At 38.6% G+C, this 27252-nt stretch overlaps 1 protein-coding gene across 2 annotated transcripts in view; it reads left to right on the forward strand.

The window, feature by feature from the left end:
• The window catches only part of ascc3 (activating signal cointegrator 1 complex subunit 3), a 202395-nt gene that overhangs the window by 134774 nt on the left and 40369 nt on the right, over window positions 1-27252 (forward strand). For both annotated transcript variants that reach the window (XM_049480038.1, XM_049480037.1), the window contains exons 15-26: window positions 9292-9483; window positions 11161-11385; window positions 12929-13048; window positions 13290-13454; window positions 14938-15024; window positions 15218-15394; window positions 18011-18236; window positions 19562-19716; window positions 22686-22784; window positions 24162-24330; window positions 25916-26136; window positions 26241-26326. In XM_049480038.1, the coding sequence (XP_049335995.1) occupies window positions 9292-9483; window positions 11161-11385; window positions 12929-13048; window positions 13290-13454; window positions 14938-15024; window positions 15218-15394; window positions 18011-18236; window positions 19562-19716; window positions 22686-22784; window positions 24162-24330; window positions 25916-26136; window positions 26241-26326 (1922 nt within the window). The remainder of the gene's footprint in view (window positions 1-9291; window positions 9484-11160; window positions 11386-12928; window positions 13049-13289; window positions 13455-14937; window positions 15025-15217; window positions 15395-18010; window positions 18237-19561; window positions 19717-22685; window positions 22785-24161; window positions 24331-25915; window positions 26137-26240; window positions 26327-27252) is intronic.

Genomic DNA, 27252 nt, shown 5'->3' on the forward strand with positions numbered 1-27252 from the left:
AATTTGTCCGTACGCACATATGTGTGCTGTATCTTCCTCTACGTGAAATTAATTGGTTTGTAGAAAGTCATCAGATTGGCGAGTTGCCATTCCAGGTGTTGTACCAGATCTTTCTTCCTTTGCATGCACACATATTATACAGCAGATTGAGCATAACATCATATAACCCTCAAATATACCCCCTTTTATTTCTGTCTATAAACAAAAGGGGGTTAATCTACAGTTACAGTAGATACGCTTGCATATCATGTAGCAGTATGTATGTAAAAGAACATTTGAATGACGATCCTTTGTGTAGAATTGCTGAATCACTTTGATTCCTGAAGAAAAACTGCACCTTGCTTATGTTTCCTCTTGTGCTGTAAATTTGTCTTGCTTGTAGCTGAGCTGTTTGAAGCCTGTACGGATTATCAAGCTCGAGGAGATCTGTGAGGAGGGCACCTTGTGCTGGCAGGGAGAGGTCTGTGTACGCTTTTGGAGGGAGGAGGCTTGTAGAGGGTTGGCAATGGCTGCTTGATGTGTTGAGAGGAGGGCTGTGTTGTGAAGATGAAGCCAAAAGATGGCCAAAAATAGAGGAGGAGGTGAGGAGGAGGAGGTGTGGGTACGTGGGGAGTTTTGCCCGCAATTTGTAGCTCTCTTTGGGAGCCTCCTCCCTGTCGGCCTCGTCTGGCAGGCGTGACCGCTACCTGCCTCGGACACAGATCGCGGCTCCTGTCTGTTCTACAGCACCCTCCTACCTCATTCAGCGCCCGCCTTCCTGGACCAGATCCCTGGCTCTCGGCCCTGTGCCCCACACCCGTCACCCACCGCTCACCAAAGAACCCTGCCTTCGACCTGGGCCAGGGGATGGAGGACAAGAGACATCTAGTGGTCAGTTGCTGTTACTACACGCAGGTTGACAGAGCGTATTCAGCTGGGAGAACAGCAGAGGGATACTATTAGCAGCATAATTCTGAAACATCTGTCTTCCAAGTCTGGATAAGGCACTTCCACTTTCATTTGTATGAGAATGTTGTCAAAATCTAGATCAGCATTAGTGTTATCACCTCAGATCATTTTGGAATACACAGTTTTTTTTTGTTTTTTTGTTTTTTTTTTGGATGTTATGTTAATAAAGCTTTGAACATTTGATTTCATTTGCATAGAGAACGACAGAGAGAGAGAGAGGAAGCGTGAGTAATGGATGCACTGGTTTCTGCAGCAGTGACTCACTCTTCCGTGGAGAGGGTGGGCTCTTGGAGACAGCATCACAGCTCTGTTGTTGTTGCGAAGCTGATGGCCGCGAGTCGATGTGGATAAAAGGCGGGCCTGCTGCGCGCAAAAGGCACGGGGTTGGGTTGGACAGCTCGGGTGGAGTTGTGATGGGCTTTTTTATTTTTTTTTATGGATAGAGGAGACGGCAGGTGTGACAGCAGGCTGACAGGCTTCCTCTGTGATGGTGAAAGTGCTCTGTACTCAAAGGCACTCATCAGCTTCTGTCGATTTGCTCAGCCCCCCTTCAGCCACCTGGGACGGGCCTACGGTACAGGATTTAGCTCATTAATTTCCATCGATTGTCTGCAGTTTCAACTATTTTTACATCGCCACCTGAGGCCGTCATTATCAGACGTCGTCGAGACGAGCTGTGTTCTTGTCACCGCTGCTTAGAAAGACCAAAGAGTGACCCGGGAAGAGTGGCGCGTAGAGTTGGGAGAGCGCACGCATCCAGAAATAAACTCCTTTCAGACGTCCACCGTTTCCCCTTTCTCTGATTTTTTTTTTTCTTTTTTTTTTTTTTTCCCCTGTAAGATGTTTTGGCCGTACAAACAAGACAGTAGAACCATTTTGATTGCACACTTGCAGCGTTTTGGTAAGCTGTCGAGACTCGCTTCAGAATTTACCTTTTGCACTTTCGAAGAATAACCAGAGAAGGTGTCATTGTTGTCACCGCAAACAGTGGAATCTTTAAAATGGCAACTTTTTAAACTTGCAGATTCTTATTATATCAAAAAGTGAGAAGAAAAAAAGTAGAGATACATTGGGTGACGTTGAATATGTACTTCAGTAAGATTTTTAATTATTTGTTCATAGCAGTTAATGTAGATATCACTGTTATATCCACAGTTTCATTATGACTGGACCAATAGAAATGCTGTAAAAGAACTCTGCCTTTTATCTTTTTGCATTAAATTTCTTTGAAAGTTTAAAAAGTTTTTTTTTTTATTATTATTTCCCAGGTAAATTTGGCCAATTTTCAATGAAAAAAAACAATACAACTAAAATCCCCACTGAAGCCAGGGTATGTTCCAGCCCACTTGTGTGATGGCAGCATCGATACAGAAAAGTACATTGAGATTTCGACATAAGCAACATATGCTTCCCTTAAGAACACATCTTTTCCAGTGACGTTCATGCATTTTTCAACAAGACCCTGTAAAACCAAATGCTGCACACATTGCAAAGCATGGCATGGCTGTGGAAGAAGAGAGTATGTTTGATATCCTTTGTGCCAAAACATTTTTGTGGGAGTGTTGTGAGAAGGAATGGCATAATTACAGGAATAAATAGTCTATGAGGATTAGATTATGAGTTTATTAATGGTTAATAATCAGATTGTAAATACTTTATTAACCATTAGTAAGTAGTTACAACACATACAACTTATCCTTTTATGTTTTCATCAGTGAGCATAGAATGTAATAGAAAGTTAATTTTAGTTATTTTATGTTATGTTAACATACACCATGTTGTGATTATTGGATAAATTATTAATCTAGGTAATTAAAGTTAATAACAAATATGTTGTTAATAGATATGTTGATGCTGAGTGATGGAAAATACAAAGGAGGATAAACATCCAGAAAGATCTGAGGTTTTCAGTGTAAATGAATTAGAAATCAGTTGGCAATTTGGAAAGCAACAGATTACTGTTGTCTTTCCTATGTATGTGTTTTAACTGCCAATTGCAGGTTTATAAAGTATATAATTTATATATTTAACTTAAATAATAACAATAAAATGAGCCTTTAAAAAGTTGAATGGCATAGTTACAGGCCTGAAATGCAGGACTATATTAGCACATTAAAAATTTTAGACAAAACAAATATGAATTATTTTGGATTATACTTGCTGCAATGAAATAATGATACATCATAAAAAAAAAACTAATTTTATTTGGTGTCAAAGTTATTTAATTTTTTGGGAATAATTCTCTGGCTGTGGAATTTTGCATGAAATGTTGAATATATTCCTAACAACCAACACAAATGAGCTACAATGTTTGATTTTGTGCCTGCGCTCATGAAGAAGTGCTTGGAACTTTAATGTGAAGGAAGAAATCCCTGCAGCTTCAAAAGGCGCATTTGTATTTAAGCACACACTAGGTGATGTTAACATTCTGAGAGGGAAGCTACTACTGAGAGCCTGTGTTAAGAACGGAGGGGTGGGGGGACGAGTACGGGAGAGGGGGAGAATAGAGCATGAGTGTGTTTGAGTGGCAGCGCTTCCTGCTCACCCACTCCTCTCATGCAGTGTTAATGACTCTGTCAAACCATCAGCAAAAATATTATGACTATTAAGGGCCCTGAAATCAGCGATGAGCCACTCTCTCCGCAAATTCGGGAGCTAGATGAGTTCTTTGGTGTGTAAATTATTTTATTCACAGTGATTAGCGCTCCGAGGGCTTTGATTGACGTGCGCGTGGCGGAGGAGGCCGTGCCTCCGTGTCCGCTCGGGCTGTGGAGCTCCGAGAGCAGACCCGCTCCTCTCGTCTTTCCCGTCTTTCTGCGGCGTCCCACTTCAGTGTGGCTGGTGTCTTCTCCGCTCCATACTGAGTAATAGGTAATCAGCGGTGGCTGCTGTGGTGTGGGAGGCAGGCGGCTCAGGCCCCAGCGCCGTGCATAGGGATGATCTCTCGGCGGCAAGCCTTAATCAGCCTTGATCAGAGTGCCGACGCGCTGCCACCTCATATCCAGCCTCGGAACGGAGGAGGCCGTCCCCACCTCGCTTTAACTTAACGTCTGAGAGCGCAGGCCTAATGCTCGCCGACACCTCAAAGCAAACCTTATCGTAAGCATTTCAATTAGAGTCTGGAACCATAGCCTTCTGCCCAGATTGCACATTTACCAGGGTGTGCAGGACCTGAATAAAAAAAGAGATTATCATAACAATAATATCAATAGTTAGCAAGAGTAGAACAATACCACTTTCCTGTGTCCAATACTGATACCAGTACTTCAACATTGAAGGAACAATAAGAACTACATGAGAGAAAGTGTGTAAAATGGCTACAACAGTTCGATTTCCAAACCTTGAAGAGATTTATGGTTGCCAGGTGGAGGACACTGAACCTACGCTATTGCTCAGAAAGGCAAGCAACACTTAGTTAAGGTGTATCTTTAAAATGTTTTTTTTGTTTTGTTTTTACATTATCATTAAACCAGTTCACATGGATTTTATAGAATTCTGTTAACTGTTAACATGTTATAGCTTGCTGCATTTCTGATTGCATTTATCAAAGCTGAGTCTGTTATCCCTAAGTCTATTAACATAGTTCTCAGCTTAACACACATCTAATGTAACTCAGTGCTTACCAGCTCAGCATCCGTCTTGTATTCCTTCTGGGCTCCTAGCTGCCTTTATGTATGAAAAACTTTGCTAGTATATTATTATCTCTAGCAAGGGAGCATTTTAGAAGGATGACAAGGCTGTTTAGGTTGAGTAGCATCTAATGCTGTTTCTGTTCCAGTTCTATACCTGGCAACCCAAGGTGATTGTGGAATGAGCAGTGGGTGATATGAGAGGAAAACACACAAACAAGGGCTCTGAATGGTTCAGTGGACGAAGGCGCTACCACTATGATTGGGAGATGGCTGGTTCGAATCCCGTTTATGCAGCTTGACATCGCCTACCGGAGCCCCGAGAGAGCACAATTGGCCTTGCTTTCTCTGGGGGGGTAGATGGCGCTCTCTCCCCACATCACTTCAAAGTGTGATGTCCGCAGCATTCAAAAATTGGGAAAAAATTTAAATAAAACTATATAAATATATATATATATATATATATATATATATATATATATATATATATATATATATACAATTTAATTCAAGGAAGAACATACTAGCTAAAGCACTGCTGAAAAGACATCAAAATCAAAATTAAATAATTTTTAAACTGTGAAAAAATATTTTCCTAAAAAGCCTTTGGTTCTATGGTTAAGCATTCAGGTGTTCACATAGACTAACTGATTATTTTGCCTTTTAAATCAAAGCATTCCTCTGATATTTAATCTATTGATTTTTGTCAATATCAGTTCAGCACAACACCAATAGTTCCTCAGCATCCTGGCATTCTAGTATCCCGCTAGGTAACTGGTGCATGTAGTTAATTTTCTTTTTAAATAAATAAAGCAGGAGCACTTCAGTAATGCCCTTGTTTCAGCTTTAACAGCCTTAACTGAAGGGGCTTAAGTGTCAGGGCTGCCTCTTTATAGTTCTAAAGCTGCTCAATCTGCCTTGAAGCACATATGCTACTTATTTTTATGCATGAATATACATCAATATTTATGACAGCTTTTCTGAATATTTAAACATAAATACTATATATAATTTACTTCTGTACACAATAACGTCATATGTGACACATTTTTCCCCTGGAATTGCAGGAAGCTCTGGCATCTTATGTAGAATGTGGAAAGAACATATCCAGTATATATGAGTTCAGAAAATGTGTAGTTGTTTGGCGCTGTTATCCATTCCATTTGCTTTTTTGTTTTTCTTTTAAATTTCTAAGAAATTTTTAAGAGAATTCCAAACATGGTCTTCGCATAAGAGAGTGTTTGCACTAGGATTTATTTCAGAAGTGGTAGCACTATATTTGCCCCAGTAACAAAGATAATACCCTTAGATTGCAGCCTTAGAACTCTTAATTTGACTTTTAATATTTTTTTTCTTCATTATTATTACTATTTAGAGAGCTTCATATCACCTGCGTGGGGAAGATCTTCTATAGGTTGCCCATTGATACTTAGTAGCATTTACAGATGTACAGGGCTAAAATAGTAAAATTAGCTGAGGTCCATTGGTTGCCAAGCTAGGGATACCTAGGTTACCATATTTGGTTGGTTATGAAAAATTGGGTTTGTGCTGTATTAAGTATGTTTTGTCCAAGGGTCTTCAAGTAGTAAGCCGTGGCAGTGCGGCTCGTAAGGATTATATATATTATTTTTTAAATTATATATATATTATATCTATCTTAAATCATGCAACTTTATATGAATTAACATTAATACATATACTTCTACTTGTTTGTTAAAGCTTATATTTTTCACAGTTTAGAAATCCCACCTATTTTTTTCACACACATCACGCACATTTTTCACAAGAACCTGTACATGTACTGGAAAACACAAACTTGTGGTCATACTATTTTACGTAGTACCATCAAAATGCGTTTTTTGTCCTTCGTTACAAAATAAATATATATATATATATATATATATATATATATATATATATATATATATACAGTATGTAGCAAAAACACTACGAGATCTCTGCTTATGGCATTTACCTTGTTACCTACTAATATCTTCTTCTGCAGAGGTTCTTACACCTCAGAATGTTTGGGGGGAGGTATAATATGGAAGCTGGGCCATAGGATCCAGTCAGGTGAAGATCGACACGCACTCATTATAATGCAGGAAGGGGCAGAGAGGGATAAAGAAGCAGGCAGATAAACAGGTCCAGAGAGACGAACTTATTAGGGGAAAAAAATGTCCGACAAGAAAGCGAAAGTAACGAAATAAATAAATAAACTAGAATCCAAAACTGGGATAAACATCTTACGATGGAGCAATTCATTAGCGAAGCAAAAAGAGCAGCAACAATCAATGATCTGTGAGAGGCCGGCTCTCTAAAGAAGGGAAAACGGTGGTTTGGGGTGGTGAGCGGCAGCATGGAACCTGTCATTAGCTGACAAAAATAAACCGCTTGTTACTGAATGGCGGAGAGCAACTCGTTACAGGAGCGCGACAGACAGCTTTTTGATAGAGTGTGGATATCAGCGCATTGATTATCAGGAAGGAAGATATCCTGGAGGAATAAGGGAACAAGGCTCATTAAAGGAGCGAGACGAGGAACACGGCACATTTTCGGTCGGGCTCGGTGAATTGTGGAGACAAACACGGCTGCACGATTGCAGTCAGACAGGAGAGAGCGCAGTGACAGTGCAGGGAGATTGCCTGCTGCTGGTGGGTCTCCTGTACTTGGTATTCCGTGTGGGTGAAACGTGATGAAGAAGGAGAGAGACAGAGCCAGATGCTGTCTGCACAGGCCTTTTTTTGCGCTCTCAAAGCCAATGGGGCCTGCTTGCCATTGACCTCTATTTGGACTGAGGCAGAAGGAGATAAAACCTTTTGATGGGGGGGCCATTACTGTCAGGATAGGTCACGACCCGCGCTGCCAGTCAACACAACACACATCTCAATCACAGAACACTCATTAAGGAGTGCTGTGGGTTTGGAACATGCACACACACATACATGCAATAAAAAATGCAGGTGTTTTTACATTTTGACCTGGAATCCCCTGAAAAAGAACAGGATATGGGTTTGTTTGTTTTTTTCAGACATTAGCTTTTACATTTATTTGCAGACAATGAGAAATGGCTAAAATAACAAAAAAGATGCAGAGCTTTCAGACCTGAAAACAAGTTCATATTCATAAAATTTTAAGAGTTCAGAAATCAATATTTGGAAGAACAACTCTGTTTTTTAATCACAGTTTTCCTGCATCTTGGCATGTTCTCCATCAGTCTTACACACTACTTTTGGATAATTTTATGCCACTCCTGGTGCAAACATTCAAGCAGTTCAGCTTGGTTGGATGGCTTGTGATCGTTCATCATCTATATAATCTTACCACGTAAAGTTATTTTCACAAAATATATCAGTAGTGACAGATCTTTGAAAATTAATAATACTATAAAAATACTCTTCCATACGAAATTCAGTAAGATTTTACATGTATACAAAATCCTCTCCGTGTCATCCAAGTAAGCAGGACTAATTACCCTCTTTGAAATATGAATATGAAATATGAAATAGGAAGTTGGTCCCTGTTACTGAATCACTGATGATTTTCACAATATGCACAAAATATTGTTGTTTTTGCTTTTTTGCAATATTAAAAATTTTCAGATTTTACTGACAGGTAACCTGATAACCTGCATAAATACAAAGAGACATTTTTTTACGTAATGCTTTCATTTTTTATGGGAAAAAATCTATCCAAACCAGCCTGGCCCTGTGTGAAAAAGTGTTTACCCCCTAAAAATCGAATAACTTGCTTTTGCCACCCTTGGCAGCAACAACTGCAAAAGCATTTGTGATAACTGGCAACGAGTCTTTCACATCTCTGTGGATGGGAATTTTGAACTTTGGCCCTCTATTCTTTGCAAAATTTTTAAATTTTTAATTCTACTACCCTGAGGGTTTTCGAGAGCATCTCAATCAAACTTTGACTAAGCCACGCCAAAACCCTCTTTTTTTGTTTTGTTTTGTTTTTGAGCAATTCGGAGGTGGACCTGCTGGTGTGCTTTTTATATTTACTCATGTTATCTTTGTCTGATAATAAAATGCATTTGTTAATTTGAACAATGTAAATATGACAAAAAGCAAAACAATTGAACTCTGTAAGGGGGGAGCCAATACATTGTCACAGCACTGTACATGTGTTTTTGATATCCTTTTTACATGGAAAAGTAAAGTCAGATATAGGGTCTTAGTTGGGATGCATTTAAATGAAAAATTTAATTTTTCAATTGAAATCCAGCCAAGTTATATCCAATTCTCTCTTGATATGAAGCAAATGTTGTTAATGCAGGGTGTTAAAATCTCCATAATTACTAAAACAGTAACTAGATTTATTAAAAATCTGTAAAATAGTTTTGTTTTCCTCTCTTTTCTTTCCTTTTCTTACTTTTCTTTCTCTTTTACTTACTTAAATGTTACTCATAGCAGGTTTAGGAAATTAATGATTATATTGTCTTTGTAGAACTAAGAAAGAGAGTGCCAGTATTTTATAGATTATTTTACAATTAACTATGTTCCCCTGAATTTGTGCAACACCTTTTAAAATTGCAACTTTTCAGTTTAAATAAAACCAAAGCAGAACATGTATTGAAATACAGCCACAGTTAGGTAGCCACAGTCAGGTAGCATTTGGGTTTTCTTTTCCGGCTTTAGCAGACACATTAAAAAGAATTAGGTTAATGCTTCTTGTGTGAATGTGTGTTTTGTCTGCCCTTCAGGTGCAGCGCTCACGGAATAAGCAGCTGAGGGAGATGTTCCCCGATGGATTTGGGATCCACCACGCTGGGATGCTGCGGCAGGACCGCACACTGATGGAGAACATGTTCTCCCGGGGCTACCTGAAGGTTCTTGTGTGCACAGCTACACTGGCTTGGGGTGTTAACCTGCCTGCTCATGCAGTCATCATCAAGGTGAGAAGACGACCCCTGGCCTTTCTGTGTGGAGATATCACAACACATTTCTCCTGTGTCTGCATCAGTATTCACTAAAGTGTGATTTAAAATATGTATATACACACATGCTGTCCAAATGTTTGTGGGCATCACTTGTAATGAATGCGTTTGGAATATCTGGAGCAGAAAAAGTTGAACCTACTGGATTTTAAAGCACCAGGTTGTTGATGCATGGTAATCAGCTTTTAATTTTATTGCTTGTATAAGAAATAATGTCAAATGTTTTGGGGAAATCTTATCCTGTTATTTTAGTTCATAGAGTGGTTTACATACAGTAGGAGCCAAAAGTTTGGATACATCATCTCATAAAATGTGTTTATTTATTATTTTTGTTCCTACAGGGGTTGGACAATGAAACTGAAACAACTGGTTTTAGACCACAATAATTTATTGGACAGTTCTGGTGGAAACAGGAGAGTTGAGGTGCACAGCTTCCTCTTGCATCCACAGTTAATCCTGTTGGATGTGGTTCGTCCTTCTTGGTGGTATGCTGACATTACCCTGGATATCGTGGCTCTTAATATATATCACAAAGACTTGCTGTCTTGGTCACAGATGCACCAGCAAGACGTGCACAAACAATCTCTCCTCTTTTGAACTCTTGTATGTCACCTATAATGTTGTGTGCATTGCAATATTTTGAGCAAAACTGTGTGCTCTTATCTTGCTAATTGAACCTTCACACTCTGCTCTTACTGATGCAATGTGCAGTTAATGAAGATTGGCCACCAGGCTGCTCCAATTTAGCCATGAAACCTCCCACACTAAAATGACAGGTGTTTCAGTTTCATTGTCCAACCCCTGTACATTGTAATGGAATACTAAAGTCAAAAAACTAAGACTAAGGAACACATAAGGAATCATAAAAGTAAAAAAGTTAAAAGTGTTAAACATACCAAAATATTATGTAAAGGATTATGGTTTGCACTATGGTCTGTGATGCTGTTAACTTGTGGTTTCTGAGGCTGGTAACTTTTATGAAATTATCCTGTGCAACAGAGGTAACCTTTGGTCTACCTTTCCTGGGGGGGTCCTGATGAGAGCCAGTTTCATCATAATGTTTTTGGGGACTGCACTTGAGGATACTTTCAAAGTTCTTGATATTTTTCGGATTGACTGACCCTTTTTACTTAAAGTATTTTTTCTTTACTTAGTTCAATAGTTCCTTTAGTAATATGGATTAGAAAATTATTCAAATAGGGCTTTTCACTGTTTATACCAACTCTACCTCTTCACAACTGATGCTCTCAAACACATTAAGAGGCAAGAAATTCAAGTAATTAGCTCTTGAGAAGTTCAGCACAGCTGTTAACTGAAAGCCATTTCAGGTGACTCTATTTTATAAAGCTGATTGAGAAAATTCAGCCTAGGTGTGCAAAGCTAGATGTCATCTAAGCAAGAAGATTCTAAAATATAAAACATATTCTGGTTTACAATAATTTTGTGTTTTTTTATTAGTTTCTTTTTTATAGGTTTTCTATAAAAAAAAATGCAAAAACACTGAATTTAAGTTGTGTCCAATCTTTTGACTGGTACTGTGCATATAACCCCATATAACCTCTGTCACTCAACAGATAAAGTCTCTAAATACACTTCATAACACCAGATGCCTGTGTGTTGTTTGTGTTATAACAGGGAACTCAGATCTACGATGCTAAACGAGGTGCTATGGTGGACCTGGGCATTCTGGATGTGATGCAGATTTTCGGGCGTGCCGGCAGACCGCAGTTTGATAAGTACGGAGAGGGCACCATCATCACCACCCATGACAAACTGAGCCACTATCTGACCCTCCTCACACAGCAGAACCCAATCGAGAGCCAGTTTCATGCCAGCCTGGCTGATAACCTCAATGCAGAGGTACTGCAAATGACACCCCATAAACACACTCTTCATTCCAGTAAGAAAGAATTGGAATTTTTAATATACAGTACAGTTTTTTTTAATTGTTTGCCAGAATAGCTATTAAATACAAAGTATTCTTTTTTTTCATGATTAGAAAATTGCACAAAACACAAAACAAAACAAAGCATTACATCATTGTCTTCCCAAACAGTTTTTTCCAAACGTTACTGACATTATATAATATAACATTATATATATAAGAAACACTAACATTTACATAAGCAGTCTCCTAAACATTCTTCTCTCATGTTCATTTTAAATAACTGCAGGAAATGTTTGAATCAAATTAGATATATGGAGGTTTTAACACCAGCACTATTTGGTCCTGTAAAAATGGACTCTGGTTCATTTGTACCCTTAATGCGGTTTGATTGAGCAGGTGTGAAAACCGTAATCGCACTCCGGTTTAGATCAAAACTGATTCCAGCTAGAGGAGGTGGTCTCGGTCTGGTCCCAAACAAACTCTGATAAGACGCAGTTTAATCTGATATATTATATTATCTGATATAGATAACGCTAATTACCACTGTCTCTGCTGTTAACACGTGCTATGTGTGCTGCGTTCACTGCTCACAGCCACATGACTAGGTTTACTAGGTGTACATCTGCGCTGCATGTTCTATTAAAAATACTGTGTTTAAAACACAGCGCAGTTTTTTTTTTACATATTGTGTTAGCTTCACACTGCACAGATCTACGCACTGAAACACAGAATCTTCTCAATATATTTACTTCCTTGCTCCTCAGAGGAGAGAAAGTGTTTAAAGCTTATTTTGGTGCGTTAAAGTTTATACCGAGTAAACAAGCTCTTTAATTGATCAGGATCATAGAAACCAAGTACAGGTGTGAAAACACCCTAAAATAATCTACTTGCATAAAAAAGTGGAAAAACTGGGAGTTTAGATAAATATTAAGAAGCTATTAAAGAAGACAAGGTGACTCACTACATTCTAAATATTAGTTGTTAAAGCTTCTATGTTTTTTTATGCCCCAAGAATATTTTTAGAGCCAGAATATTCTACTAATGTCCTGTGCAGACCTCATTAAGCTATTACAGATATTTGTTTAATTTGGAGTAATAAGTGGTTTGAATAAAAAAAATGATCAAGTCTATATAGTCTACAGACTGTTTGTAGTCTTACACTTTATTTTTCCAGTCTCATAACTACATAGGTAGCATTACTGGAGGGATTGAAGTCCAAGATAAAAGAATTGAGATTGAGATTAAAACAGTACTGAGAAGAATTTCCTCTTTATTCCACTTGATGGCAGCATCCAACAGCTGTGTTGAGCAAAAGATAGATTTCATATGAAAGTGCCAGAATTGTCCACAAGGTGGTGCAACCATACCACAGATGTGTGCGCTTGTCTTCACATAGAGAACATGTATACATATATTTCTATAGCATCTTATGTTATACCTTTCTGGACGTGTTGATGCTTTACAATATGCTCTTATGCATGTTTTTCTCCTCTCTGTTTTCCCCCTCGTCCTCAGGTGGCTCTGGGAACTGTTACAAATGTTGAAGAAGCTGTTAAGTGGTTGAGCTACACCTACCTCTATGTACGAATGAGAGCCAATCCACTGGCTTACGGCATCAATCATAAGGCCTACCAGGTACACACTTAGGACCTTCCTCGAAACCCTCTGGATCTTGCGCTCTGCCCCTTTTCTATCTATTTTTTTCTTTATTATCTGGCAATAACAAGGAATGACGATTCTCTTGGCAGTTCCCTGCATATTGGGTTTATGCCCCATTGCTCTTACTGTGTGGAAAACAGATATATTTATCTCTGCAGTAGTTCACACTCCAGCCATTTCTGCAAGTGAATTATTTTTCCTCTTTTTTTTTTCATAGATGGATCCAGGGCTGGAGCTGTACAGGAAGGAATTAGTGGTGGAGGCCGGGAGGAAGCTGGACAAGGCTCGGATGATCCGCTTTGAGGAGAGGACGGGTTATTTTGCCTCGACTGACCTTGGCAGAACGGCCAGCCACTTCTACATCAAATATAACACCATTGAGGTATAGCTGGGATTTTGGGATTTCTCACGTACTGCTTGTGTCTACAGAGTTGAAGAGTTCAGTGAAGCCTTGTGTAATGCTTAGCTTGAGACTGCTTAATTATATATTAAATAGCGAATCAAAATTGATTCCAATACGTCTCCTCTCCACACCAGACATCTGTCCAGCACCGCAAAGTCATTTTGGCTACATTTACAGCATAGCGCACCAAACTTGTGGCCCACTGTGAATAAACACAGGGTTTGCTGGGTTTTTTGATTATCAGTAATATAGAAAATGGAGCACACATTACAAATCGTCGCTGCTGGACAAAAGCCCTGCGTCTCCCAAAAAATGGCAACTTAAGAGGAGAGAAAAAAAGTCAGTGTAATAAGATTTAATTCCAAATCATATTGGAATATTTCTATTCATCTGTCTATTTATCTGTTTATTATGACAGTTGGACACAATGTACAGAGCAGCTGTCAGAACATGAAGTCAAAAAGTGAAAGTTGGAAAAGTGTAGAAACAAGAGGATTTGTCTTATTATGGCTAAATAATATTTAAAAAAGAAATAACCTAAAAAAATGTTTTTAGAATATTCTGAAATTATTATTACCATATTTCTTGATTCTACATGTTTCAAAATATGCGTGAATTGTGAATACTTCATTCAGTTCAGAGCAAACAAACTATAAAACACTTCCTCCTATAAAACAAGCGATTTATAGCACACCAGTCAATCACGCTGCTTAATTTTGGGCATGTCAGTCTGCTTTTGGCATCGTGAGGCTGCGAAAAATGCACAAAAGACATGTACTTATGTTTTTAATGAATCATGAGTGTGTTTTGGGTGTAATGTTAAATATACCAATCAACGTGCTAGTTTTCATTCCCTTTAAGAGCCAGGTGTGCTCTGAATGTGGCGGATTGGTATCTTAACAGCGCAATGCTTTTGCGCGTCTCAGCAGTGAATGCTGACCTGCAAGTTTACACTGTAAAGCTGTGCTGTAAAGGGTGTAAGACAGCAACGAGCATCGCGATAGGGCCCCTAATGTTTCATTTACAAACAAACCATACCAGAAGTATAAGTGACCTTAGCACTGGTACATATATAATATTGTTATAATAAAAGCACACAGCTTTCAGCGTACAACACAAGCTTTATATAATCGAGAATATAAATTGAAGGGACCTGAAATATACATCACAAACATAAAATATGTACTGTATTCACTATATGAGATTTATATACAGTCAGTTGTATGAGGGCACTGATCTCACTGCTCATAGAGATGAAAATGAGAAATCTTAAAGGAGAAAACAAAACCCAGGTGGAAGTCACATGGTTTGATCTATTAATAATCCTTAATAAAAGTTTTGACACAATGTAAAAACTAGCTAGTGTTTTCAATTCATGTGAAAAAGGGAAAAAAAATAATTAAATAGAAATGTTGAAATTGTCTTCTGTATTGCTAATTGACTTGGAAATTTCATTTTGCAGACATTTAATGAGCTTTTCAACGCCCAGAAAACAGACGCGGACATTCTGAGTATCGTCTCTAAAGCAGAGGAATTTGAGCAGGTTAAGGTAAGAGTCCAGCTTGCTCTGTTTTTCCTGCCTGACCCTTGATGGACGTTGTTGCTATACTGGCTTTGACAGGATGGATCAGACACTAATATTGGATGCTGACCAGACTATCAGCCGTATTTGACGAGCTGTCACTTGTATTAGATGCGAGTGGAGGTGTTTGTAGTGCAGTGTTGTGACTGTCTATCTACAGGTGCGAGATGAGGAACAAGAAGAGTTGGAGGCGTTGCTGTATAACTTCTGTCAGCTCCCGGCAGCCGGAGGGGTGGAAAACGGCTACGGCAAAATTAACATCCTGCTGCAGACCTACGTCAGCCGTGGAGAGGTGGACAACTTCTCACTCATCTCAGACCTGTCTTACGTGGCTCAGGTGAGACATGCACACAAAAACACTGTTAGCGACACATGTCTAGCTTTTTGGACTGTACATTCCTTTTCAAGGAATTTCCAGTCAAGACGAAAATAACTGACATTTTATGAAATGTTCTTTATTTTTGACAAATGTCAATCACTTGCTTGATTCTATGAAAAATATGGACAAGTAACTGACAGTTTATTAACAGTTATTAATTGGGGACATATTGTTTGTCATGTTCCGTCTACCCAATTTTTTTGTCAAAAAATAAATAAATAAAAAACCTAAAGCTATATAATTTAGATTATAAGTCAAAATCCAAAAAAGAGAGTGATGAAGAGGATTTTTCTAATAATTATGCTAGTTTAGACCATAAAGTGCATCCACATCATGTTGGGTAATGTGACGAATCATTTAACTTAATTACATTCTTATTTTTGATATGCAACATTAACGCATTGATGTTGCTACTGTTTACAAACTGTTGCTACACTTAATCATTGCCAAATATTTCTCCCCTATCTATACTTAGCTGTCCAGTTTGAAAAATGCAACAGAGAATCTCTCATTAGGAAAACACACGCCTAGTGTATGGTCTAGCTTTTCAACATACTAAAAAGCAGAAACCTCAGAAACTCACCTAAAGGATGGCTCTGCACTGCCCATGTAGAACTACCTGGTGTGTTTGCACTTCCAAATATGTAGCATAGAGAATTTAGCCCTCATTAGGTGTACCCTGCTCGTCCTGACAGATTTGTTATAAACAAATAGTATACAAAGGGTTGTAAAGATGATTCAGCTTAATGCAAAGAGCTCATCATGGTACCCTACACCATGTAAAGTTTATTCATGTAACTGTAGTGGATAAAAACATTACTTATTTCATGGTTTTATTTTTTTATGTGTGAAATTTCAGAATTTGCGTAACATCTGCAAAAGGTTTAAATGGAAACAAAGCTATTGTGTGCTTATTAATTATGTAATGTAATTGAAGAGAGTACTGGAATGATATTAGGGGTGAAACGATAATTGAAGTATCTCGATGACGATATTTTCTCTGCCTCAAGGAATCGTTTATTTAATTGTGATTCTCAAAGCTTAGTGTTTTACACAGGCTACTTTTAATGTGGCACAACACAATAGTGACTTAGTAACTCAAGACTGTGATAGCAAAGCATGGGCTGGTAAACATTGTTTTGAATTTTTGATTCACGCAGATAAGATGTACATGATAATTCACAAAACAAGTATCAGCAGATTTTAAAGTTTAAATGTCTCTCAGTTTTTTAAATGCCTTAATATCTGCTTTTCTTGGCTTTTCAGTAATCAGAATTTCAACATATTTTTTTCTTACTCGAAATGAAGAATAAACATCATTATTTTGTTAATTTGTTATTCAATTTTAGTTCCATGTTTGAGCTTCTCTTATTCCATTGATTTATTATGTTTTAGTTTTTTTGCCGTATTGTTTCAGTATCAGTATTGAGATATTTTGGCTCATCACATACATTGTTTTATAAAACATGAAATTACAAGTGAATAAATCTGAATATTCATATTCTGGCCGACCCATTTTTCTCACTGACTGTAAGGTAAGAATCCTTTGAGCCGGGAGTCTGCCCCCCCCAAATCTCTTGTCTTTTCCCATCCTCTGCAGAAGCCATCTATCTAGCTCTCCCGCAGTAACTGGTTCCATGTGGCCGAATAGTTGAAATAGTTCAGGCAAATTCCCTCTTTGCTCCTAATTCGCCTGATTTCAGACGAGCAGCCGGGGATCCTGCAGCGGCCGTCACCGTGGAGTAAAACGGATCTGATTTTAAATCCAGACTAATGACCTCCCTGATACTCCTGACCGCGATCCCTCACTTAACCATCGGATAGAGAGAGAGAGAGAGAGAGAGAGAGATAGCTTCTCAATAGCTTTAGCAACTGTCAGAAGGTGAAGATCTCAGCTGAGCTTTAGCCTGGACTTTGCTCTGGGTTTGGTGGAGAGCTGTGAGAACACATCAAGCGAGGCCTTCAAACCCATCAGACGAGCTTCAGGATTCATCAGACCATAGACAGAAGTCATCTATGAAGATTCGCTGCCCAATCACCATGCTCTGCTTCTGTTCAGATGTTTTAAATGGGATAACTGGGACTCTCCTGCTCCTCTGTTGTGTTTAAGAAAGGACTGTTGGTGTAGGCTGATGAAAGCGCTTGTAGACCCTTGTGGCCAGTAAACCAGCAGCAGATGAACATCTGGACCAGCAGGTGTCCCCCCTCCAACAACAACAACTCAGCACACACACGCATACAAACTTGCGCACGCACACACACACACACACACAGCAGCTGTCCTGGACAGTCGATCAGGGCAAGTTTGCGCCAATCAATCAGAGCAGTGACATCCATTACCTTGCTATCTGAAGCCACACCTTATAGATCTCCTCCCTGTCAGACCTTACAAACCCTATTTAACTCAGACCATGCAAATCAAATGGAGAAACATTAGCCAGATATTAGACATCAGCATATGTTAAAGGGCTTGTCTGAATGATGACTACTAATATAAATGGATTAATGAAAGACTAAATAAATAAATAAGCAATTCATCCTTATCCACGTGCTTTTCTGCTGTGTTTTTTTCAGAATGCTGCTCGTATCATGAGGGCGCTCTTCGAGATCGCTCTGAGGAAGCGCTGGCCAGCGATGACCTACCGGCTGCTCAACCTGTGTAAGGTGATTGATAAGCGCCTGTGGGGCTGGGCTCACCCTCTGCGCCAGTTTACCACACTGCCAACCTCCGTGCTGTCCAGACTGGAGGAGAGGAAGCTCACTGTGGACAAACTCAAAGACATGCGCAAGGACGAGATAGGTAACGGACATGGTGCTTTATTAAAATACACTTTGTATACAATGATCTGTGGCAGATTAGTTTTAACAAGTGCTATCAAGGTGCTAATAGCTCAGAGATGTACTTATACCTTCAGTTTCCTTCCATTAGCATAGCAGCTAAACCAGGCAGTTAAAGAAAAATTGTAGTAGTATTTAAGCAGAAAAATCTTCACACTTTACTGAGACTGGCCCAGTCCTGCTTTAGGTGAACAAATATGGAACCCAGGAGGGCCTGTGGATTAAAAAAAAAAAAAAAAAAAAAACGATGTAGCACTTTGTGCTCATATTATCTTTAAATTGTGTGAACAATTTGCAATTCATGATCACTTAAAAAAAAAAAAAATCAAGCCCACAATTTCACAGTTCGTGCTCACAATTCTGTTAATTCAAGCTCACGATTTCGAAGTTCGTGCTCTCAGTTTCGCAGGTTATGCTCACGCTTTCTTTAATTCAAGCTCATAATTTAGCCGTTTGTTCTCACAATTTATTTTATTCGAGCTCACAATTTCGCAGTTCATGCTCATAATATCTTTTATTCAAGCTCACAATTTTGCAGTTCTTGCTCACAATTGTATTAATTTGAGCTTATGATTTCGTAGTTTGTGCTCAATATTTTTTAATTCAAGTGAACAATTTCACATTTCATCTAGCTTAGTTTTACTGTCCGACATGTCAAAAGCTATAGATTTATACAGTTGGGTGAAATAAAAAATACAGTATAAAATACCAACATAAACTATATGTACAAACATTATTCACATAATCTCAAATTATGAAAATCGTTCACTCTATGCAATTATTATTTTTTTTCATCCATGTCCTCTGCCAGGCTCGTAAACTAAGCGAAAGTGTGATTAGTACAAAAACCAGTTTCATCCCCCTTTATTATATTCATGTTTATGATTTGAAGCAACTTTACAGAAGAAGGACAGAAGAGAAATAAAACACATTGAATGACTAGTACAGTATATGATTTCATACATAATATCACTGACTGACAAAAGCCTTCAAATCTCCAAAATATTCATTTTACAGGTGAAGGATAAAACCTGCGTAACTGGCGATATAAATCATTGTAAAACATTTTATTCAAAGTCATTTACTATTATTTCTATTGCTCTATTCATCATGACATTTTGTCACCATATAAAGAAACAGCCAGATTCACATTATCAAAAATAAAAAATGAAATGCAGCAGCATGCTATATATATATGTGCTATATATGTAAAGGATGTATACATGTTTGTTAAAAAAAATAAATAAATAAATAAATGTAAGTAATGCTCTCTGCTGGTGGCCACAGGTCACATGTTGCACCATGTGAACATTGGGTTGAAGGTGAAGCAGTGCGTCCACCAGATTCCTGCCATCCTGATGGAGGCTTCCATTCAGCCAATCACGCGCACCGTCCTTCGCGTGCGCCTCACCATTACCCCCGACTTCAGGTGGAACGACCAGGTAACTATGGCAACCGCAGCCAAGGCAGAAAATAATGCTTTCTTTGTCTTTGGCACATCTGTCGTATTCTGCAATGGTGCAAACTACACATTGCTGTTTCTCGGCATTACTGGAAACTGTAGCAGACAGACGAACACACACACACCACCACACACACACACACACCACCACACACACAGACATGTAGCCCTATCTTGGCTTAGTAGAGCTTAAGAGAGGCTTAATCTGTCCTTCCCTCCCCTGTGTTTAAGATCACAAAGGCTGGAATGACCGGAGTGTTGCCTCTATTGTTCTGTAAAGTGGGAGAGGAGGGTGTGGGAGTGTCTGTGCATGTGAGGGTAGCAGGGGGGTCCTGAGCCCCAGATGGACCCTGTGTGTCCTTCTTGGGCAGCATCTTGTGTGTGTCTCACTCCACTGCCTTATAGGAGCTTCTATCTCTAAAGCCAACATCTGGCCCCTGATTCAGCACCCCCAACCCTCCCAACTCCCCCTGCTAAAGACCACTGCTATCTCCTTACACTCTCAGAACACAGGCCTGATGACTCTTTCTCTGTTACAGGACAAGGCTGTTATTCAGAGATACATTAAAAACCAGACACAAAGAAAGAGAACAGCAAGTTGATTATTAACTTTGTATGTAGAATATAGTTGTATCAAATGAAATTAGTTGACATTAATTATCCAGGTGTTTACATATAAGCCTCTTTCTATCTGTGAAGCATGGTGGAGGGAGCATCATGCTTTGGAGCTACATTGTTGCCAAAGGACTTCATTTTACGTTCTTTCTTTACTGCCAGCTTTAATTAATTATTTCTGGCTTTATTGCTTTATAGTCACCCATCTATCTTTGTGTTAGGTACATGCATTTTAGTTTGCTGCTTTTTTTGTCTTCATTAGTCTAAAGTGTTTAGTGGGTGAAATTTCCCAGGGTAATTTGAAAGAAACATCATGTACTTGTACGTGAACTGCCCCTGTGATGTGCCTGCTCTTTGCTCTGAGTAGACTCGAGACTTGTGTGTGAATCTCGATGCCGTGAGGCTGTTACTTTTGAAAACAAGCTGACTTCATTAAGTAGCAGCTGCTCTGGCTTTTACTACTCCTGCAAGTTCAGAGTCCCCCCAGAGTATTTTTTACACCCATCTGACCCTACTCACACCTCTGAATATTAGTATCATGTTTTTTTTTTTAATTCTTCTCCTGCGAGTAGTGTTGTGTAAGTGTGGAGATTATTCACGGTTTTACTGACTCGTTCGTGACACATCCCTTTCAGACCCTATTTTGATTACAATGGACATCATGTATTTTCTTTTTTAACCTTTTGTTGCACATAACAGTAATTAAGGCCTGTTGTCCATCAGAATAGACCATGAACCATCCAATGAAAAAGTTTACCAGCCAATGAAACAGTAGCCAATGAAACAGCAACTAAGACAATAGAGCATGGTAGCGCTAGAGCTGACGAGGCAAAGTAAGAGCTAATTTTTACTTTTTACATTTTATGTGGTTTAAAACACTTTTAATAATGTTTGTTTTACTGTTTAGGGATGGTTTGTGTAATAAAAAGGTCTATCAAATATAAAATAAAAATGCTAAACAATGCTAGACTGTTAAATATTTAAGTTATTTGGATTTTAATTTTAAATAGAATTTATATAAAAATATTACAGTCTTGTCCAGCACATACAGCATTCTTTTATTATATATGTTTTTCCTTTTTCCTTTTCCCTATACTGGAACATAATTCAGGTCTGAAAGGGATATACTGAACATCCTGAGTGCCACATTACAGGACAGTGTGTAAATGTGGTAAATGGGTTTTTTTGTTCATATTAACAGAATGTATGAGTTTGTTCTGGGTTAGTGCTGGAGATAAAGTTTGCTCCTTTTAAAAAGTGTATTTTAGCTTCTACTGGTCTGTTCCAGGCATTTAACACTTTAAATGCTTTAATTAAAGGTTTAAGTTGTAAATAACCAAGTCTGACATTCATTCTAGATCAAATTGTTAATATTCAGGATATAAAATTTCAGTTGTCAATTTGTGTTTCATCAGGATTTTAGTATTATAATATTTACAGTGATGTTCTCACAGTGAGAATAAAACATGCATGAACTGTTTACTGGATTCATCAGATGAAAATGTTGAATTTTCCATCAATATTCAGTAGTGGGTCTCGGCTCTTAATGATAAATTGTCAAGCCCTTGTTAAGTGATTCTGAATAAGCGATCCAGATCAGTCTAATCAACCAACTGGACTTGACTTCAGCACAGAATTCCCTAATGCCACATCCATATCTGCTTGATCCGAGCATGGCGTCCATGTTTTTAGGGCCTACATGGCCTTGGTGTTGGACCTTAGAGAAATGCCTGCGAGAGAGGAGAGCAGGATTAGGACCAGATTAGTGCTGAGCTTTAGCCGATCTCCGGCAGGAATTGGAGGCCTTTTGTAGCGCAACCAGGATGGCAAAACTGAATGGAGAAGATGAATGTTTGCGTCCGATTAGCGGTGCGTGCTCGGCTCATGGGAGAGTTGTAACAGAACACCCTAAAGCTTAGCACTGATCTCAGTGCAAACGTACACACACAGCAGCTCGGCAGACCTCTTCAGACGCAGAGCTGCGACAGTGTATTCTGGACTTCTGATTAGAGTGTATGTTTTTGGGTCTTTCAGAGAGCTGTAGTTGTTTCCAAATGGATACACCATCCACAAACTCATTACAGCTTTATCTATGAACACACTAGCACTCGTTTCCTCCCTCAGCTCTCATGAGAAATGGCCTGCCCTCACGCTTTCTGAGATTATTCTTCAGCTGAACAGAGATACGCTACACACAGTCACACTCACTCTTTTAGCAGAAATGGGAGAAGCAGAATTGTCTCTGGTCCCAGTGAGGCCGAGAACGCCGTCATTATTTCTACCATTCTGACAGAGTTAATGACATTCCACCTCATTATCTGTCTGGCCCCCCAGGTGCACGGCTCGGTCGGAGAACCATGGTGGCTGTGGGTGGAGGACCCCATCAATGACCACATTTACCACTCAGAGTACTTTCTCCTGCAGAAGAAACAGGTGGGGACTGTGAATGGTCTCAGATTAACGGCTGGACTGTTAAACTTATAGTATCCACTTTTTGTTTGGTTTGGTGTAAAAATCACAAAATTCTCCAGTAAATTACAGCTCTGGAAATAAATGAAGAGACATATTCATATTAGAATTCATATTCTTACATTTTTAAGAGTTCAGAAATCAATATTTGCTATATTAAGCCTGTTTTTTAATCACATTTGTATGCATCTTGGCATGTTCTCTTCCACCAGTCTTACACACTGCTTTTGGATAAATTTATGCCACTCCTGGTGCAACAATTCAGGCAGTTCAGCTTGGTTTAATGGTTTGTGATCATCCATCTGACCTCTTGATTATATTCCAGAAATTCAATTTGAAAAAAAAAAAAAAAAGAAATATCATTTTTAAGTGGTCTCTTTTTTTCCCCCAGAGCTGTATTTTATAACATATAAACATAGTTTATGTAAAAGTGAGAGGTGAGATTGTGTATAGTTTTTTGTGTGTGTGTGTGTGGAACTGAATGCAGAGTGAATGAACTAACAGTGGTATAATTAGCAATGTGATTGGTTGAAAGACTGCAGGATAATGGCAGTTCGCTGACTGGAGCATTATTAATCCATTACATTCACACCTAGCCTATCAACGACACCAGCCATAACAAAGCAGCCAGTATTATATTAAACATACTAGAAAAACATCTGCAAATTTAGTTAAATTAAGTTTATAAAATTGACATTTGTTGATAGTAAAGTTAAACAGCATAAATTTGTTATGTTTACTATATTTGATTCAGTACTATGTGATCACAACTGTAATCTGTCAATCAGTGGGGGCAAGATGTGGTCTACCATTTGAGATAGAACTTTTGATTTTAATACTGAGCAAGTATAAAAAAAAATCCAGCTTCACACAAAAGCAAGTTTGAAATATTTAACATCATTAGCCGTGTATGTAACCATGGAATTATTATAATCTTTATTATTGTCTAATCTCGATGATGGGTATTTATTAGCTGTTTAACTATTATAACTGAGTGACAGTCTGATTATGTTTTAGTAAATTAAATTAGAGTAGATTGTTGATAAACTACCAAAACAAATATTTGTTTTTCCTCTTTGTTTTAAAATAATAAAAAAAATTGTTAAAACTGTTATAGTGATACTGGTGATTAAATTTTCTATAACTGTAGTACACCAGTACTGATATCTCAGATTATTATTATAGATCAGTGTTATTTCTCAGTTTTTGTATAGTCTGGAATAACGTCTTTTTTTTTAGAAGATCAATCTTTATTATGTTAAAGTGCAATTACATGTAAATGTCTGTAAATCTCTCTCTCTCTCTCTCTTTCTTTTTCTTTCTTTTTCTTTCTTTCTTCAGGTGGTGAGTGGGGAGCCACAGCAGGTGGTCTTTACCATCCCAATCTTTGAGCCCATGCCTTCGCAGTATTACATCCGTGCGGTGTCTGACCGCTGGCTGGGCTCTGAGGCTGTGTGTATAATCAACTTCCAGCACCTCATCCTGCCTGAGAGACACCCTCCACACACAGGTATGTTCCAAACCTTTACAACACAGACATGCTGTCAAATGGCCGTTTTCTTTGTTCTCGAGTCTTGTCATCTCTGTCTCTGCAATGATCAGGATACCACAGAGCAGATATTGCATGTGGATGGTGGATCATACTTTACAGTACTGCAGTGACACTGACATGGTTAGTGTGTGTTGTGCTGGTATGAGCGGATCAGACACAGCAGTGCTGCTGGTGTTTTTAAACACCTCTAAGAATAGTCCACTGACCAGAAATAAGACAAAGGTCTAGATGATTACTGACAAAAACTGTGCAGCAAATGCTGAGCTTCTGTCTCTGACTTCATTTCTACAAGCCGGAATAGCTTAGGAAGGAATGTTGTATTGAGTGGACAGAGAGAGTGCACACAGTGATTAATAACTCAAGCAGAACTGCTGCATCTGATCCACTTGTACCAGCACATCACACACTAACCATGTCAGTGTCACTGTGGTGGCCGCGTGGGGTCCCGACCATTAAAGAACAGGGTTAAAAGAGACAAGACAAGGGTAAAAAAAGAACATATATGTTTAGTGGGTCTGAAAAGATGGATAATGAATGTAGAAAACTCAGAAAGATGTCCATATGTAAATGGAACCTACCGTATTTTACAGAATATAAGAATCACTATCAATGAAAGTCTATTTTTTGGTCTATTTTCATACATAAGGCGCACCGGATATATTTATACATAAATGACAGTAGTAAGGAACAAGTGTGTCGCCATGCTTCCCTTCTAATGGGGAAGGTGGGTAAAGCTCCTAATTAAACAAAACTGTAATTCTTTCAAGTTAAACAAAACGATGAATGTTAATCTACACAGATTTCTCTCTCTTTATTTGGGTGAGTAAAGTGCTTCCGTTTATTTACAGTAAGCTTAGATTTCCAATATTTTCAACAGCATGGTTAGCAGTAGCACTAGCCAAGGTTAGCAGCGCTTAGCGCTTGTAAATGCCACTTGACAGCACTACACTGATAAACCATTAGTGTTTTGGTAAGCCAGGGCGCTATCAGCTTGTGGTTTGTCCAATGAAGTTTGTTTTAACATGGTACACACGCAGGCTACAGTCTGATATACTCCCCTCTGAATGACGAAAGAGCTAGCACTGTGGTTAGCGGCTAATGCTAATACTGCTCCAGCCTCGGTGCTGGAGAAACTTTACTGAAACTCCTTAATAATGCTGTACTTCAGTGGAGTGGCTTTACTGCTCCTTACAACCTGACTGGTAAAATTCCTACATAAGGCACACTGTACATTTTAGAGGAGTTTAAGTGCACCTTATAGTATGAAAAATGCAGTAATCTTTATATTTACATGTATCTTGTTTAACAGGTTGCTAAATGTAGTGTTAAGGGTCTTCCCCAAGGATATTGTTTAGTTTGAATGTTCTTGCACTGCCAAAGAATCAATCCCTAGTCTGCCACTGGGGTGGAAGCTGTTGTTATCCTCTATGCTAATCTAATGAGAAGTGTAGTTGTAACAAAACTGGTCTTTGTTTTAATTGTTGGATCACATTTCCATTAATGTTACACCTTTTTTTTTTTTTTTGTTCTTTACATTATGCAGAGCTTCTGGACCTGCAGCCATTGCCTGTGTTGGCCCTGGGCAACAGAGAGTACGAGAGCCTGTATAAGTTCACTCATTTCAACCCCATTCAGACCCAGATCTTCCACACACTCTACCACACTGATACCAATGTGCTGCTCGGAGCTCCCACTGGCTCAGGAAAGACCATTGCTGCTGAGATGGCCATCTTCAGGGTCTTCAACAAGTACCCTACTGCCAAGGTATGCAGCTCTAACTCTTGTCATAAAAATTATGTTGCTATTATGATTGTAGAATATTAATCAATTATGTTTTTGTATATATTTTTGTCTGTGTGTGTCTGTAGGCAGTGTACATCGCTCCTCTCAAAGCTCTGGTTAGAGAGAGGATAGAAGACTGGAAGATCAGGATTGAGGAGAAGCTTGGGAGGAAGTGAGTTGTAGAGTAAAGGTGTATTGATACATAGAATGTGCATAGAATGTGTTTATTCGCTGATGAGTTCATGATTTATTCATTATTCTTATGGTATTTTATAATATTATGTAATACTTCAAGGAACTAACGATACTAGAGCTGGTAGGGGGCAGTGGTGGCGCTTGGTTAAGAGATCTGGGTTATTAATCACTTGGTTTGGGTTCAATACCTGCATCTATTTAGAGCTGCCACTCTTAAGCGCTTGAGCAAAGCCCCTAACATGCTTCAGGCATCCTGACCCTGTATTCCCTGTACTTTCCAAGCTGGGATATACAAAGAGTAATCTGTATACTCCTCAAGTATAATGAAAAGAAAATCCTGCAACTGGGAGTGTGTCTGAACCCAGACATGGTACTGTTACTGTAGTTTTATCTGATTGTGACCCTTGGCAGTCAAGCAACACCGTTTAGTAGATGTTAATATACAGCTCTGGAAAACAAAAAAAAAAATAAGAGACCACTTAAAAATTATGAGTTTCTTTGATTTTACCAAATTGAAAACCTCTGGAATATAATCAAGAGGACGATGGATGATCATAAGCCATCAAACCAAGCTGAACTGCTTGAATTTTTGCTGCAGTAGTGGCCTAAAGTTATCCAAAAGCAGTGTGTAAGACTGGTGGAGGAGAACATGACAAGATACATGAAAACTGTGATTAAAAACAGGTTTATTCCATCAAATATTTATTTCTGAACAAGTAAAACTTTATGAATATGAATTTGTTTTCTTTGCATTATTTGAGGTCTGAAAGCCCTTCATCTTTTTTGTTATTTTAGCCATTTTCTCCTCATTGTCTGCAAATAAATTCTCTAAATTTGGAATTTGGGAGAAATGTTTGTAGTTTATAGAATAAAACAGCAATGTTTATTTTACTCAAGCATATA

This window comes from Astyanax mexicanus, chromosome 6 (assembly GCF_023375975.1).
Source record: "Astyanax mexicanus isolate ESR-SI-001 chromosome 6, AstMex3_surface, whole genome shotgun sequence".
In the NCBI taxonomy this organism is placed as follows: domain Eukaryota; kingdom Metazoa; phylum Chordata; class Actinopteri; order Characiformes; family Acestrorhamphidae; genus Astyanax; species Astyanax mexicanus.